At 45.0% G+C, this 18,352-nt stretch overlaps 1 protein-coding gene across 2 annotated transcripts; it reads left to right on the top strand.

Moving 5' to 3' along the window:
- Positions 1–2,372: 2,372 nt before the first annotated feature.
- tent5d (terminal nucleotidyltransferase 5D) lies at positions 2,373–9,647 on the top strand. Of its 2 annotated transcripts, XM_086024452.1 has the most exons (4): positions 2,373–2,604; positions 4,592–4,905; positions 5,194–7,923; positions 8,017–9,647. In XM_086024452.1, exons 2-4 carry the CDS (start codon positions 4,600–4,602, stop codon positions 8,389–8,391), a joined length of 3,411 nt encoding a protein of 1,136 aa, XP_085880578.1. In that variant the 5' UTR covers positions 2,373–2,604; positions 4,592–4,599; the 3' UTR covers positions 8,392–9,647. The 2 variants fall into 2 exon arrangements, with proteins under 2 accessions (XP_085880578.1, XP_085880577.1); XM_086024451.1 differs by having other exon boundaries at positions 5,194–9,647.
- Positions 9,648–18,352: the final 8,705 nt, after the last annotated feature.

Here is an 18,352-nt window from a genome sequence, read left to right as displayed (position 1 = left end):
ACATGTATTATTGTGTGACACTTGCCAAGGTGGAAGGTAACAGCAAAAGTCACATTCATTTGTAGTACATTTTCATTGAGTTATGCTTTTCTTTTGTGTGAAATTCATGTTTTGTTGGTTTTGTTCTCAGAGCACAGGGTTGTGATTATGATGATTTTGTATGCAACTGATTGTTCATTTTGTGCACTAATACAACATATACCAGTTTTCAACCCGGAAAAAATACAATTTCATTTTTCCTCTTACGAAGGGTTAGATGAATGTGCAGATCAAACATGGGGTTAAGTAACTCCAACAAGAACCACTGACTATAAGAGATTTGTTTGATGTTTGTTGATCATGGATCTTGTGCAAGTCTAAAAACAACGAGCTATTGGCATTCAAAAATTCTCCGTCTAATCTGAAAAACACATGCAGGTAAGGGTATTTTTTTAGTTGCCATTTGACAAGTATAATTCAAGATAATTTTTGAATTTTTTGTTAGTTAGATCACATTGTTATCAAACTAGAGGGACCACAGTTTTGATGGCCTAAAATCTTGAGCCAGTGCTAGCTGTCCATTTTTCTTCTCAGTATGAGTACTATGAAAGTTTATAAATGAGGTACGCGTAAACTATTTTGTCTGCAGACATGTTTTTTCCCCCTTTGAGCCTAGTTATCAAAATGTGCACTGTGTCGATTTTTTTTTAACTTTTGTACTTAAAACAAATTTTAGAATCTTTTTTTTTTCCTTTTCCTGAAGTAGATAAATTGAATCAGTATACTTCTACTTTCATATTTATTTATTTTACACAAGTATGTGTGCTTGTATTTGCTGTGTGAATGCTTTTGCCACCCGTACCCAAAACTATCAGAAGTCACTGTTGTGGCATTGAATAAGCAATGCTGTGGATGGATGGACTTAATCTGGCAGACTGACACTTGCTGCTAGCTACTGGGAAAATGACATGTGAAGACTACAAAGATTACGAACCATTTGCAGCAAAATGAACACTTGCTTTACATTACACAACCGTCAGAGCTCAGCACTGGTAATGGCAGAACAAGAAGCTCAGTCGTGTCCGGGAGGGTATCCGCCCTGTGTAAACCAGGAGGTTATCTGCATGTGTACTTGCGTTTTAGGTTTAAGCCAAAATCGGAAAAATTGCGTTTGATTTACTCTTAACGTACTAACAAACGTGCTTACAAAGAATTAAAAAAAAACACAGGCTGCTGAAATAATGAAGATTTATTCAAAAACAAAACAGTTTACAACACTAATTCAAAGCGCCAAACGTAAATTCGCCCTGTGAGAGAGGAACTATCTTGAAAAGGCTTCGTCTTTGAAGACAAGCTGCTGGTTGCCTCCGGCTTCCTCTCATGCTCATCAAATCGGTCACGATTTTGCATCGCGTGACCGCGCCTCCTACGTCACGACTGTTCTAGTAGACGGGCGCGCGTGTCCGAAGCAAACAAGTTCAGTCCAGGCTAAAAATAGTTTGTACGCGGAATCGCTAGGTTGTGGGGCACGTCTAGTGACGTAATTTATGCTCTCTGCTCTTGTGAAGGAGTAATTTGACATTTTCCACAAAGGTCCGCGCCATTTATCTCAATATTTTCCCTTGTGTGTTTTGTCACTTGTTTGTGACGCATCCAGTATGAAACATCTTCCCCGCGGTTTGCTAACACACTAATTGTTTTTTTAATGCACATTTACACACAGAACAACGCCAAGAGCGCATAGGGCGCTTTTGACCATTATCATACTGGACCATATGGAGGGATAATGCTAACAATTTAAAAAACAAAAAATAAATAATTTGTGGCTGGGAAAGGTCCGTGTGCCTACGTGCATTGGCTGAGTTAGGTGGGATTAACAAACGGGTCAAGTAAGGGAGCAGCACGGATGACTCATAGCTGTATACTCAGCGTGGACACCGGATATCGTTCTGTCTGTGGGCGAGGGGGGAAATGGTTTAAACTAAATCACTAGTTCAGTTGCCCTTTCAGTAGCGAAATGTTGAGCCACCTGCGCGGCACAAACTCAGTGACCTTAAACGACATAGACTGTAATTGTAGTGCTTTTATCAGAATCACATGCTCATACACTTATACGTATACACTCGTTCTAAATATGTTGTAAATGTTTGGTGACGCCTGCCACTGTTGTAACCTGCGTTCAATGTGTGTAACTCTGTCAGCTTCATCGCGCGCGCGCGCACACACACACACACACAAGCACCCCCCCCCCCCCCCCCCACACACACACACACACACACCAACCATAAGTGAATGACGGCAGGTCGCCATGGAAACTGCGTTACGCTCCGGGCACCCGGAGAAGAAAACAAGAGCGCGAGGACTGAGTGGAGTCTTCATTTCAGCACCAAGCGTGTCGTGGACAGCGCCCGGGTGAAGTGGAGCACCCTCACATGTCTGTTCAGGGACAGCGTCGCATGCAGCAGCAGCAGCAGCAGCAGCCGCAGCGAGCCTCGCCAACGTGGGTCGAAACTTTCAAATAAAAAAAACAAGACTCTCAGACTATCTAGACGTAAATCGCGGTAGTTCCACGAGGTTTGATCCCCGCTTCAAGAACAGGAACCAGTCGCTGTGCCTCAGCAACAGGTAAGACCAGTCAGTGCTATGAGACTAATTCACTTTTGCTGTATGCATTATTGATGTGAAGTTGATCCCAACCCCCCAACGTGTCACTGCTCCTTATCCCGACACGTCTTTAATTACATTTCCCTGGCATCTCACTTTTAACTAGTGGTGTAAGACTGACATGATCGAATCAAACCAATGAGTGCACTAGCTCATTTGGAGTGTTAGATCGTGATGGACTATGAAACTGTATAATGGTGTTAATTCATGAGTAAACTACCTGTACTATAGTTACAAAAAAGGAAAGAGTAGTCACCAGAAACCGTCACGTCCTACTGAATAGTTCACCCTTATTGTAATCATCAACTGTTGGGTGTTTTGTACTGACCGCGTCTGAGCGTCAGTAAAACTAAGTGGAGAGGAGACTATTTCTCAGTGTTTTATTTTAAATTGAGTTCTGTGTGTACCAAAGCCGAGCATTATGTGTGAGCTGAGCTGATACGCCTGGATGAGTCACTCGGGCTGCAAGTTTGCAGAAGAGTGTAAAAGGGGAGAGAGAGACAAAGGGGCCAGCTGTATAGCGGTCCTGCAGTGGCTCTTTGCTTTCCAAAGACGTGTTTTTATTGTTTTTATGGCCTGTGTCAACATCAAGGTCCGTGCTTATTGGCTGTGTGTGTGTAATTTTCCAGACTGAAGTACTTTTTGGCGAGCGTGGACATATCCCCCCTAATAAGCACTTCCATTATATTTTTGTTGTGTGCCACTTTACAGTTGGAGTACAATGAAGTAGTCCTTGTTTACTAAATACAATTCGGTGATTCATGTTTACTGAAACTGCGAGATGTATAAAGACTGGCTACTGTAGATTTGGTTGTGGTTGTTACAGACTCTGAAGTCTGACAAATGACTGTCAGAGTGCAGCCCATTATTGTTCATGACTATCCCAGTGTTTGCCGTCGAGTATTGACAAATCACAGCAATCAGCCGTATTCAGCTGTAGCAATAACTGACAAGTATTGTTTAAAGCAAACCGTAGCTCATAATTTGCTGCAATGTATCACATTTCCCCAGTCAAACTCATGCACTTGTTCCCTGAAAGACTTGACTTGTGCCCACACAAGCACACGCCGCGTCTCGTGACACAGACTTAGACAAATGTAATTGGTCCTATTTGAAAATGTGGGTAATTTGCCACGACTGACTGATAAGTGCTTATGTTGAGGTTGCATGCTGTGCAACTGCCTGTATTACCAACAAAAGGAGCACTCTTGATTTCAAACCCTCAACTAATTTGCTCCATTTCCAAAGGTAGAATGGAAAAGCTTGGTTTGGCTCACACAGATGCGGGAATTATTCTCGGTAAAATATGCATATGTGCATGCTGTGTGCACACAGACATGAAAACAGATGTGTGTCCTTAATTTGTGACGTTGGTGTGATTAATGAAGTCTGCTGGCGATGACTCATTCAGCTTAACCCTTGCACTGCTTGTGGAAACAATCAAATGATAAATACTTCAACTGTCACAACCAATGCACATTATTAGTATTTGTGTTGGCTTTCATTACCAAGCATGCTAAGTATAGATATCAAATCAACGTGGCTCATAGCTTCCTTTATTCATATCATGTTTCAGACTGAGGGAGAATGTTAATAAAGTCCCAGTTTCATTGGATACCGGCGCAGTGCATTATGCATTTCAGATTCAATTATCCCAGTGAAACACTTCTTCTTAATTGGTTGCCATCAGGTTGCAGCAGAGAAGGATATTTGTGCAAGGCAAAGCTCCATGAATGACCACGTGTCCGTTTGTCAACACAGCAGTTACATTAGCATTGTGGAAAAGCTGTCAGTCACGCTGTGACTAGCAGACATGAGACTGGCAGGGATGCTCGCTCACTCTCTCTGTGTGTGTATGTGTGTGTGGGGGAGAGAGACAGCTAAACATTTGTTGGTTAGTGTTAAATGTGAATAAACCCTCATGTTGGTTGTTTTCCCCCCTTTTAAGGCGTCAGCATGTCTGAAACCAAATCCAGCCAGCGGTTCCACAGCCTGAAGCCTGAGCAAGTGGCAGTTCTACATCAGGTTTTGTCTGACATTGTTCCCATCCATGGCCGTGGGAACTTTCCAACTCTGGAGCTCCGTCCTCGAGATATCATCATCGCTGTACGTGCTAGTCTGCGGAAGCAAGGCATCATAGTCAGAGACGTGCGCCTAAATGGCTCCACAGCAAGCCATGTTCTGGTCCAAGACAACAGAATGAGCTACAAAGACCTGGATATTATTTTTGGGGTGGAGCTGCCCAGTCAGGAGGAGTTCCAGGTGTGTCTTCGCAGAAAAGAAACAGCCAGTGAAAGAATGTGTGCTATGATTTCAGAACAGTTACTCTAGCTACTGACTCTGTCAGACTGCAGTATTGATTGTTGCGCTTTTCATTTTTACAGAAATAATTTCAATCCAAACTAATTCCATTACAATTTATTTCACAAGCAGGCTGAATTGGTTTTAATATTTGTAACTGAATTACACCCGAAGCCCGAGTCTAATATTGCAAGCAATATTGCAGCCATTATTTATAATCTTTGTCATATTGTTTCTCTTTTCGCACAGGTGATCAAAGAATCAGTACTTGGTTGCTTGCTGGACTGCCTGCCAGCAGGGGTCAACAGAGAGCGGATCAGTAGTGCAACAATGAAAGAGGCCTACGTCCAAAAGATGGTCAAAGTCTTTAATGAGCAGGACCGCTGGAGCCTCATCTCGTTGTCAAACAACAGCGGCAAAAACCTGGAGCTCAAATTTGTCAGCATGCTGAGGAGGCAGTTTGAGTTCAGCGTCGATTCCTTTCAAATCATTTTGGACCGTCTTCTTGAATCCTACCTGCAGGAGTCACAGCACAAGCATAATGTTACACTGAAGGACCAAGAGGTAGAGAATAAAGTTGCTCCTTCTCTGTCCAAGCAGGGCAGCGCTACAGGAACTGAAAAATCCACATTTAAAAATGTATCCCTTTTGGAGAAAGGGGCTCACACTAGCAACACTGAACAGAAGGATGAGATGCACGTAAAAGCAAATACAATGCAATCGACAAAACACTCCACACAGGAAGGAGATAGCAAAGAAAACACACCCACAGAGCTAAAAGAGCACCAAGAAACCCTTAATGAACCCAAACCCCCTGGGCATGCATCTTCAAAAATGATTGCAGGAGACAAAGCAACCACTGAGACCAATGAGGCTGAATATAAACTCAAAGATGAGGCACAGGCCTCAGACTCAGCTGAATGCTCGGAGCACTTGGAACTACTACTTTCAAAACACACTGCACCTTGTGATAAACAGGAAGTAAACACAGAGAAAACGGGACTGACAAGGAACACACAGCCAACGCAGACAGAGTCCGTCAGACTGACAAATAGCTGTGAGAGCAACGACTCATTTGAGAACATAGAGACCTTGAAGAGTTTAGATGATTGTGGAAAAGATGAAACACGGTGTTTGTATAATCCAGATAGTGACACATCTTCTCAAGTAGAGGCGGACAAAAAAGTTCAAATTGATGTACTGATAGATGCAGAGCTGAAAGGGGACGCAGAGAAAAGTCAGATATCGAAGGAATGTTTGACGGCAGAAGAAAAGACCGAGAGCACACAGGCTGATGCGTGCGTTTCTTCCATCTCTGTCACAGCGCTTTCACACAACAGCACTCTCGAAACGCACAGCGCGCAACAGATTGAAAGATCACCTGACGGCACGGCAGATACTCAGGACACACTTGCAGCACCCGGCCTTGAAACTGACCAAAAAGCATTCTGTCCTCCTTCTTGTAAGGCCTCAGAAAGACTCTCTCATATGGTGGTGCTTAAGCACTCATCTCCTAAACCTCCACGAAGGATGTGTAGGAAGGTTAGCTCCATTCCTTGCCCTGGCCCAGCCTTTGAGAGTGACTCCATAACGGATTCCAATTTCGATCCAAACTCTTCCTCAAGCCCTGAATCGGATCTTAATGGGAAGCTCAGACTTGAGCCTAGTCTTGATATGGCTGCTGGTTCAGACCCCACGGGAGTCTCACTCTCGATTACAACGGTCCCTAGGCCTGAAAGCTATCCAATCAGTAACCTTTCATCAAATCTGGACTTCCTCTCCACTCACGATCCCGCCCCTCATTCCATTTCTACTCTACCTCTGGATCCGGAATCTTCTCAGTTAATCACCGAGTGTTTGTGTGTGACAGACACTCAAAGCCAGGAGGAGAGACTACAATCAGCTGAGCAAAGGCAGACTTCTCCTGAAAATACCGCTTTGCAACTGAAACAAACCGAATCTCCCAATAGCCTGGACTCGCTAGTTTCACACATCGATGAATCTTGCGCAAATGCCCAAGAGGCCGTCGCCCATACCTCAGAAGCTGAAACCAATGAGGAAGAGGAGAACAACTTGGGTAAGCCAAATGGCAGCATTGAAAAGACCTCACCACTCCAAAAGACCCCTCCCCCCCAATCAACGTCCTCCTCCCACCGTCTCACCCCCCTTGTTTCATGTCTTCCGCCTCCTGTACTCAGTTTCTCGCCTCCGTGCTTCACCCCTTCGCCGCCAAGCCTCAGCCCTCCGCCATGTGCGACTCCTCCCTCTCACTGCCTGTCATCTTCGACGCTGCACACTGCCAGCTCTGCGACCAGTTACAGCTCTCCGTCCCAAGGCTTTAGCCCCACATCGTCCTGCATCAGCTCACCTCCTTACCTCACCCCTCCCATGCTCAGCCTCAGCCCTCCCCCTGTCTGTCTAACTCCTCCATCTCCATGCCTCAGCCCTCCCCTCCTCTGCTTCACTCCTCCAGTGGAATCAGAGGATCCCGTCTTTCAGATATCCTCAGACTCAGGGTCTTTGATAGACAACTCAGATGGTGACGAACAGATTGCCGAGCCCTCTACCCTGCACCAAGTCCCTGTCTTGCAACTGGAGGATAAAATAGATCAGACTTATGTTCCTTTGTTGACTCAGGTTCCAGAGCCTGCCTCTTTTCCAATCACACTCCCAAGTGCAACCTCTCATGCATTGCCCCACTCTCAGTGTGGAGACCCGCATGGACCTGCCCCTCCGGACAAAGATGAAGCATTTCGCTCTGTGTCTGAGAACAGAGAGGCCCAGAAAACAACTGCAGACGTGACAGAACAGAGCACAGCTCCGCAAGCAGCAGACTGCGCCCCTGCTGTCGAGGTTCTGGCTGAGAGCATGTATGGCGACTTTGAGGCCGCCATGGATCACCTGCGCTACCGCCTAATCGCTACGAGGAATCCCGAGGAGATTCGAGGTGGCGGCTTGTTGAAATACAGCAACCTACTGGTCAGGGACTATCGACCGGCCAGTGAAACTCAAATAAAGACACTGGAGCGTTACATGTGCTCACGCTTTTTCATTGATTTCCCTGACGTGCAGGAGCAGCAGAGGAAGATCCTGTCCTACTTGAAGAATCACTTCATTGGTGAAGAGAGAAGCAAGTATCAGTACCTAATGACGCTTCGTCGCGTGGTTGATGACAGCACAGTGTGCCTGATGGGCCACGAGAGGCGCCAGACTCTCAACATGATCACAGTGCTGGCGCTGAAAGTTCTCGGGGAGCAGAACATTATCCCCAACACAGATCATGTCACATGCTTCTATCAACCTGCTCCGTACCTTGCTGAGCACAACACCGCCTATCTAACGGAACCCAGTTACTGCAGCTACTACATACCCCAAGGGGGATCACCTCTCCTTTACCAACCGTACCCTTTGCACATGCACACGCAAACGGGACTCGTTTCGCTGTAAAGAAAACATGCATGAATAGTTACACAAAACACACAGCAAAGGAAAAACCTACCCGCCATGAGCTAAGAGCTGTAGAATGGAAATCCTCTTTGGCCTCTAACGGACTTTTCCGTGAGTACGGGGGGGCTGTACTTCCATTTGTACTCTAAAGTTCAAACAAGAATATTAGTAAGGATTTTGCAGGGCGCGGCTTGATATAGTTCCTAAATTTGCTGTGCGCCCATGAGTCATGACCCTTTGGCATTCCTGGGACCAAAGATGAGTTTCTGACCTTCTCAGACATGCAAATGTACTTCCAAGTTCTTGGATTCCTGTGTGTTCTTTTCCTGTTCTTACTGTGCTGTTCTTGCTGGGTTTGTTTAGAATGTGGACCTTGCCTGTGATATATATTGTGCATGGACTACATGGGACTGTTCTCTCACTGCCAAATACTCTGTGATCATGTTCCCAAGACGGTTTAATGTAACTGTGGTTTTCATTGACTGAAGACGTATACAAAGATGGATTGGTCAGTTTGTGAAGTGCTATATTCAAATTACATGCATGCACACATATGAACACACACATATTGCCAAATTTATGTGAAGTCAGACAATGCATGAGCAACTAGATAGATCGTACATACATGACACAATGCAAAGGCTTTTAAATGAATAGAAATGTCTATATTTTTGCAAGACTTTCCAAGATAATATTCAACGGTTATCCTACTGGTCATTCACAATGCCTTTGTAATAGACTGTACAGCATATTGGTTACAGTATGTTGTGTGTGAATATACAAACCATCATTTTCAGGTAAACTGTGAGAAAATGTGTTGGATTCCTTTTTTCGTGGAGTCCTTTATGTAGTCATGTGACGTACTTGACCATTTCATTTACTCTATACAGGTGGTCGGATCACAACCATCTTTGGGTCATTTCTAAGCATGGCTGAGGTAGAAGCGACTGTCTTTGAACTACTGACTCTTCTTAGAATGAATCAGCACTCACATGATATACTCCAATTCCATAACAAATTGAAAACAGTTTGGATCTACTTTGAAGCAACAGAAACGATGACCAAAGATGGTTGGGCAGGGAAATCAAGTGCCTAATTGAAAGAAATATGAGTCTTTATCTTACTGCACTGGGGGTGTGGGTCTGGACCTGGGTTGTAGTTTTCATGTTTAATTGTTGACCCCATTCACTGCTGCCTGTTTTGATGTCGTCTTTAATGTACTCATTTGTTGTAGTTTGTTCGTGTACATTTTAATAAATAAAGAGGAACTAAAAAAAGTTCAAATATGGTGAGAAATTATTTTAGATGTAGCTCGGTCAAAGTGAAAAAAACGTCACTTTGTTATTCTTTTACTGTTTGCCACTGACTTTTGTTTTTTTCACAAGAAGGCATTTCAGAGCTCATCTTTATCGCCATGATTTGGTGCTGCCATGGTCCACTTAAGCATAACAGTCACATCACGATGGTGCCGTGGAGAGCTAGTTAAAGCTATGAAGACGTGCCTGTTTTAGGCCTCTTATCACAAATCACCTGTTCTTCTGACTTGTTCGGAGCGGCTGAAGCACAATGCAATGCAGCTGATTCAACTACGTGTGTAGGCGAGGAAGAGCCTATGGTTTCTGATCAGGAGGTGCTGTTTTACACCTTGTAATCAAAAAGACCATCAGTGTAATGAAACGAGGTAACTCCCTCCCAGCTGACTCCCTTCTATGTCACACCACTGATGATATCGTAGCCACAGGGCGAGAATGCCTTCAGCTGTGTGAATGCCTCGCGTGTGATCACAGGTTGGTGCTTTCACACACCGTCTAGTTACTCCCAACGTAGGCTTGCACCAGGCTGTGTGGCTCTCTGGGAGAGAGGAGACGTGTGTGATCTTTAAGGCTCTGTATCAGCATCTCACAGACCTCTGAGCCATTCTTGTCCACTCGGGGTTTCCATAGAGACGGGGACAGACAGCCTGTCGGGTGCAGGAGAGCATGACGTAGGACAGGGAAGACCCACACAGCAAATGAGGGGGCGGTGGGAGGTTGGATGTTGAAAGAAACAAAAGCGCCTGGTGAAATAAATGGCTCAAGATAGTGGACGGGTGACTAGAAGAGAAAATTGAGTTGAGAAAGTAACAATAAGGCAAGGACAGTGAGTGAGAGGGGGAGATAAAGCAAGGGGTGGGCGGAACAGAGGAGTTGATGAGGCAAGCGTGGGAGGCTGTCAGGCCTTCAGTCACAAGGGAGTCACCGTGAAGTGCCTGCAGTGACGGCAGCAGTGATGTCAGAGCACTATACACGCACACACACACACACGCACGCACACACACACACAGACGAGTGTGCGTGTGCACATACACACAGCTGTATGCGCAACAATTTTCCTAATGGGTAGCCCACTTGTGCACCATCAACAGGCATTTTCAAAAATTACAGACACCTCATCCACACAGCTCCATAACTCATTCGGTCGGGTTTGACGCAAGGACGTGTTACTCAGACGTTTAAATCTCTTTACATCTCGGAGATGAATTTAGCATCATATGGTGTGAACATGCAAGTTTGACAGTGCAAATGATTATCTCAATTGATTGAAAGTACAAATGCCAGGCAATTTATTTCTTTTGGTTGCCCTTTATAGTTTAATGTTAGTGCAATGTTTTTAAATGTCATTCTAAAATGAACTTGCTATTCACAATCATCTCAAATTTTAGCGGATGGAGGATTATAGTTATGATGCCTGGTAAAGGGTTTGTTGGAAATTTCAGCAAGTCACTCACTTGGGATGTAAGCTCAATTATTAGTTCACAAATAAACAACTAGTTTCCAATGCATGTGTCATGTGGGGATCGAGATTTGGACCCATACGCACATATGACACATAAGTTGAAGAATAAAAAGTCTTTATCAACAAAAATACAAAGCAACAACAGAGATTAGGACTGTAAGAGAGTTTGCATCCTCACTTGAAGAAGGTTTGACGTACTGACAATGAGTCACTGTCTAACTCAAACTTTTAAACTGACTTCAGGCCTATATGACATCATAAAGGACAACACATAAAAGGACCATAGCAACTGCAGAGCAACTGATACATCACGTAAACAACCAGTCATAACAGTAGCCACCCCTCAAGGGGCACCACCTGGTGCCCAGAATCTAAAACAACAGAAACAATGTCAAAAATAGAAGAAAAAAAAACACCAAATGAGTTTAAGTATAAAACAAGAATTAAAAAGAACAAGAATTTATCAAACACTAGGAAACCAGCTGTACTTGGATCAAGACAGCAAACAAACAGACCCAACAAAGACAATGAACCAACAAAGACTGAAAGAAAACAATAACCAAATACAGGCAATACAATCAGCAACACGGGCAACATTGGACAAGGAACAAAGTGTATGGGGGGAGGTAACACAAGGGATAGGGGTAAATGAGCACAGGTGGACATTACCTGCTTGCAACTTTGACAAGACAGCAAAGAAAAACGCAACAGAAACAATGAACTAACAAAGACTGAAGGAAAGCAAAGAACTAAATATAAACTGACTAGACGAGGAACGCCTGGGCAAGACACAAATGTTAGAGGGAGTTGATTGAGTACTTCAAGGGATCTGGTAACCGAGCACAGACAGACACAATAACCAGACCAAACAGACATGTACAAAAGAATCATGATGAAAACATGAAACTAAATTCTAAATCAAAACCAAAATCAAGAACATATCGGAGAAGGCCCGACAAGAGGGTCTTAGCGGGGCCAGTCTGGTTGGCGTCCAGGAGGCCAGACGAGAGGGTCGTGGCGGGGACAATCTAGTGGCCCTCCCAAAGGCCAGGCAAGAGGTTCTTGACAGGGCCAGTCCGGTGGGCGTCCAGGAGGCCTGACGAGAGGGTCATGGCAGGACCAGTCTGATGGGCGACCGGGAGGCCAGATGAGAGGGTCTTGGCGGGGCCAGTCCGGTGGGCGTCCAGGAGGCTAGACGAGAAGGTCTTGGCAGGACCAGTCTGGTGGGCGACCCGGAGGCCAAACGGGATGAAGGCAGCCTCAGGCCTTGCGCCGCTGCAGCAGAATCCAAGAGCAGGCACAGAGGTTGCGCCGCTGGAGCAGAATCAGAGAGCAGCCGAAGACCTTGCGCCATTATAGCAGAATTCAAGGGCAGCCGCAGAGTTTCTGCCGCCGGAACAGAGTCAGAGAGCAGCCGAAGGCCTTGCGCCGCCAGAGCAGAGTTAGAGAGCAGCCGAAGGCCTTGCGCCATCGTAGCAGAATCCAAAGGCAGCCGCAGAGGTTGCGCCGCTGGAACAGAGTCAGAGGGCAGCCGAAGGCCTTGCGCCGCCAGAGCAGAGTCAGAGGGTAACCGAAGACCATGTGCCACTGAAGCAGGATTGGAAGGAGGCTGCAAAGCTTGCGCCCGTGGGCAAGAGTCAGAGCCTGATGGTGCTGAGGAGCAGGATGGGCGCCTGCATTTGCTGAGGTGCCGGGAAGTGGGCCTGGCACTGCAGAGGAGCCGGCATGGGAGCCTGTAGTTGCCGAGGTGCCGGGATGAGGGCATGGCACTGCTGAGGCACTGGGTTGCACAGTAGCCGGCATGGTAGCCTGTAGTTGCCAGGGTGCCTGGATGGGGGCCTGGCACTGCAGAGGAGCCGGCATGGGAGCCTGTAGTTGCCGAGGTGCCAGGAACGGGGCCTGTCACTGCCGAGGCACTGGGATGTGGGCTGGCATTTACTGAGGCGCCAGGATGGGGTCCTGGCACCACAGAGGGGCCGGCATGGGAGCCTGTAGTTGCCCAAGTGCCAGGAACGGGGCCTGTCACTGCCGAGGCACTGGGATGTGGGCCGGCATTTACTGAGGCGCCAGGATGGGGTCCTGGCACCACAGAGGGGCCGGCATGGGAGCCTGTAGTTGTCGAGGTGCCAGGAACGGGGTCTGTCACTGCCGAGGCACTGGGATGTGGGCCGGCATTTACTGAGGCGCCAGGATGGGGTCCTGGCACCACAGAGGGGCCGGCCTGGGAGCCTGTAGTTGCCGAGGTGCTGGGAAGGGGGCCTGGCACTGCCGAGGCATCGGGACTAGGGCCGGCATTTGCTGAGGCGTCGGGAAGGGGCCTTGCCTCATCAGCCTGCCACCATAGAGGTTGGGACGCACACGAGACACGAGGGGTTGGGAGTACAGATAGTGAGGAAGGTAAACTAGAAGAAACGGGATTAAGGGGATTAGGTGAAGAAGTACGCAGTGAACAAGGTGTCGAAAAAGGCGGGGAAAGTAGTGGCTTGGGTAAAGGTTCGTAATGACGTGATGCAGGAAGCCCAAAATCAATGTCAGAATCAGAATCAGAAAGGAGATTAATCAAATCATGGCCATCTTCACAGTCAGAAAAATCTGAATCTAAAAAAAAAAACATCGGCTGTTAAACTAGAAGGGGACTGTACAAAATTAGGCCAAGTCGATGGCAAAGATGGGGTGGAAAAGACAGAGCCTACATGAAGGGTTTGGGGGTGGTCAGCAGGCCAAGGGCGGTTGGAGGGAGACCGGGACTTGCGACGGCTTGAGCGACCCATCGTGGAGGAGCGACAAGAGAGCTTCCCAGTGAAAAGGCAAAGCAGCAGCCGGTGAGGCAATCACTCCCTGATTGGAGGTGGAGGGATGTAAGGAGCAGGTGGTGACGTCTGTCATGTTTGTTTAATCGTTCAAGAAAGCATCCAATGTAATTCAAGACTAACACAAGTTGATTGAATTTGCTTGTCCATTTCTTTCAATCTCTGAAATGCAGGAATCGGGACAAGATCAGATCTGGGCTTCTTTCCTTAACTAACGAACACTTACACCCGTGGTGGCGAATTGATTAAAGGGCGCTGTCGAAGATGCAAACCTCACATATACGGTGTTGTCCTGACAGATAAGTCTAATCACAAATGTTGGTTCTGATCTTCTCCATCTATGGTTTATCACTTCAAGGGCCAGGTCGTCTGGGCTGGAGACATCCTTCACATCCTCACAAGGTCTCCTACCCCTGTCAGATATCCCTCAGAGCCACATTCCATTCCACTAAACAAAGTTGTATGCGTGCACTTATGTGAAGGCCTGTTGGTGTGTGCGTGAAAGTATACGCGTGTGTGTGTTACACAAGACACAGAGTTTTCTTCCTTCCCTGACTATTGATTATTCTATGACTGATATGTGTAAGGACATTTAGTTGCTTGTGTGTGATGAATGCGTAATGCAAGTCTGATCAACATACGGCTAACATATTGGCTATTATAAAGCCATCCATCTAGAGTCAGTAATTACCAGCCTGATTCTAATATTGGACAAATCCTTCAGGTTGATAATTTTTTAAGGGCACAATTCATATTTAGTATTCCCCACAGTATTTTGTCATTTACAAAAATGACTGCGGCCTCACCCAACTTAACCTGTACCACTCACACCCTCTACCTTTATTTGCTCACTCCACTGCCCCACTGTGTGCCTCCTCCCACACATTAGCCTCCTGGACTGCTATGACTCAGTGCTAATTCAGCATAGAAACGCTAAAAATCTTGAATAACAGCAAGGACAGCAAGAACTGAAAAAGATGGACAAATTAGTCAAGCAAGTGTTTGCTGTATAACTTGTTTTCATACAAACCATCACATACACACATCCATCAAATATAAGCTACAGTACATTCCTCATACAGAAATTAACATAACACTATTAATTCATCCTACAAACTGGCAAGGCAATGTATAGTGTACATTACTGTATTGTCTCATCCCATCTCTGTAGAAATGAATGAATGGCATCTTCAAGGTGAACTTGTTGAAGTCAACGTCTATACGCCCAAATGTATGCTGAGAGTACACAGCACCTTGCAATGTACCAGTGTCTTCTCAGATATTTCATACTAATTATTCTTCTTCATCCATTTTTTGTACTACAGGAAGTCCTCAAATTACGACCTACAACATTTTGACTTCATGACGCCAGTGCCTCCTCCGCCATTTTGTCCCCAGCACCATAGTAACTACGTTTACATGCAGTCAATATTCAGGTTAAGCCCCTCCCCTCCCCGATGTGCACGAATGAAGAGGGTGCGCCATTCAGGTTTCAAATTTCCCGCGGTCAAACGCTAGCACTCCTTCTACTTCTCCTTCTTAGTCTCATTATTCTTCTCCTTCTTCATTTTCTTCTCCCCTCCGTGTAGACCGAATGTGTGCAGTGCACAGCGTTCCCGCCGGGGAGTTCCCAATGCAAGTACAGGAAGTCCTCAAATTACGATGTACGTGAAATAAGTTTCGACTTTAGGCGCCCGTGCCTCATGCTTCATTTTGTCCCCAGCACCATAGTGACTACGTTTACATGCAGTCAATATCGGGTTAAAGTCAAAATTCAGATTCCTGAAACATTCTGAATATCCCGTTTACATGATTGAGCGGACAGAGTTGCTCTGGCATTTGAATACTTGTACTGTGTACGGCGACACACGGCGTCATGACTCAAATGGACATCAAATCCGCTTGTTACTTCCAACTGTCAATAAAAGACTTGATATTCATGTCACTCACTACATGAATGAAGCAGCCGGTTTCCTCCTCGCTCCAAAAGTGTGCTTGCACACCAGCAGTATCTTTGCCTTTTTCACCCTCGCCTCGTCCTTCTCCATCTACTTCTCAGCGCTAAAGCTAAGTACAGCATCTTCTGTTTTTATTTGAATGTATTTTCGTTTTCTTATACCAAGTGTTTTCATGTAAATTTCGACTTTAACGTTGAAATCCGACTACGCGGAAATTCGGGTTACATCACCAGTGTAGGAACGGAACTCGTTTGAAAATTGAGGACTTCCTGTACTTATCTTCGGGTTACATGGAAGCAGGAGGTATCACTATTGGTTTTTGTGTGAGATCAACCTGGAGCCCTCCCCATAGTCCCTACACATTCATATTCTGGTAGAACATCTGCTTGCTTGAAAATGCAAGTACATTTGATCTGTAGATGATCTTTGCTTCAACTCATTTATTAATGTTTATAACACTGACTTAAACTGATGTTCCAGCCTTCTCAGCAATTTCAAAAGTTCAAACAGTTGTCTTAACTTTAGGTCATATGTTATTTGAAGTACATCCTTGCAAATTAAGGCAATAAATGGGAAAAGTTGAGTCTTCAGGGAACTTACTGTACAGTGTTTGACAGAGCTGGGCAGTCCGTCCCTGGGCCGGACCGGTCGGACCCTCCCGCCCGGCCGGATGCCCATTTTTGGGGCGGCGTATGTGTAAAAAGAAGCTACTCACCCACCTTCCAGATCCTTTTTGCAATAAAATAAGATGCATCGTCCATGGTTATGGTTGTAGCAGGCACGATATCCATTGTTGTCGCTGTCTTTTTGAAGCGACGCCCCCCGACTTGGAACGTAACTGTTTCAAAACAATTTGTGTCCACGAGTATAGTCAAGCTGCAGAAATAGCAGAAATAACCCAGAATTTTGACCCAACACAAACAATCCAAAAATTGGGTTAGTGAAATAAGTTTTTAGAGTGCACCTTCCTGTGTAGAGTTTACATGGTCTTCCCTTGCTTGTGTGGGTTTGCTTGCATCTTCCCTCACCCAAAAACATTCTTCTTAGGTTAATTGAAGACTCTAAATTGTCCACTGGTGATTGTCCACCATATCAGATGTGTGTGTGTAATTATGTAATTATGAGCAAATGGTGATCCTCTCACATTCAACAGGTCCTCACCATAGTAGCAAAAGAACTTAACAACTAAATTACCAACAAACTGATTGAGGTAAAATACACACGCCTAAATAGCCAGATATTTAAATGTTCAATGGCAACGCTGAACACAAATAAACATCACATAGTCTCATGATGAACAACATTTATCATTATGGGTGTTGAGGTTCACTTCCACTTGTATAATCTCTGCATGCCGGACAAATTTGCAACATTTGCAACACAAGTTTCAAACAGTCTTTGAATCCTTATATTGAGTTTTTGAAATGGGCAAGAGAATTCCTCCATTTGTGCCTCCTTTGGTCCATGCAGATCATATTTTAAGTGGAACACTAGAGAACACTCCTGTGGGTGTGGATGTCCAAAACACAGCCCTGGTGATGTCAGCAACACTTTAACAACAACAAAAAGAAAAACACAAGGCAAATAGTGGGGGTTTTGTGGCAGCTGGTAGAGGTTTCTCCCAGGGGGTATATAATAAAGTAAGCAACAGCTATAACCATAGATAGGTAACTGAACATGTTTGTATGGCTGTGCAGACAACCGTAAAACACAACTGGTCAGCCCAGCAGTTTCACAGTTAATTTTCCAACTAATGTTATATACCAGTTTTGGTCAACGCACGTTATATACTGTAAATAAAGTGTATTATTGTTTGTTACTCGTCAATGTGCCTGAACAGACTTGTTAATCCCAACCCCCCACCCCCTGCTAGTTATACAAAGCAATATATTATTATTATTAAATATTGTAAGTTGCCCATACCTATCTAAATCAAAGCATATGTTTTTTTATTTCATTTTTTTTCAGAAATGTATTTGAGTAACATAAAAAACAAAAAAAAACAAAAGGAGAAACACAAGACGGTACTCAAAGGGGGCAGGTAGAAGTTCATAAACTTGTAACAGTCCTACCCCTTGTTTTACACAGAACAATATCACATTTTGTGTACTAGTTTATGGTTGTACAGTATAAAAATAACTGAAACAAAGTCATCACGTACTCTTGTATGGTCGTACAATATAAGGATAACTGAGAACAACATCACATTTATAGTGAATTATAAATTATACATTTATAATTTAAGGATATTGACAACAAAAGTCATGATGGCATGTCATGAGAAAAATGGCAAAAGTAGTGTACTCGTTTAAAAATGAGCAGCACAGTTTGAGTTGTTTCTAATTGTATAGAATAAACATTGAACGAAATGACAAACACTGTTTTGATTGTTGATGCGCTTTTAATGCAAGCTCTACA

This window comes from Filicampus tigris, chromosome 2 (assembly GCF_054856515.1).
Source record: "Filicampus tigris isolate MCC_2025a chromosome 2, RoL_Ftig_1.0, whole genome shotgun sequence".
In the NCBI taxonomy this organism is placed as follows: domain Eukaryota; kingdom Metazoa; phylum Chordata; class Actinopteri; order Syngnathiformes; family Syngnathidae; genus Filicampus; species Filicampus tigris.
This window is presented reverse-complemented; position numbering and strand designations above follow the sequence as displayed.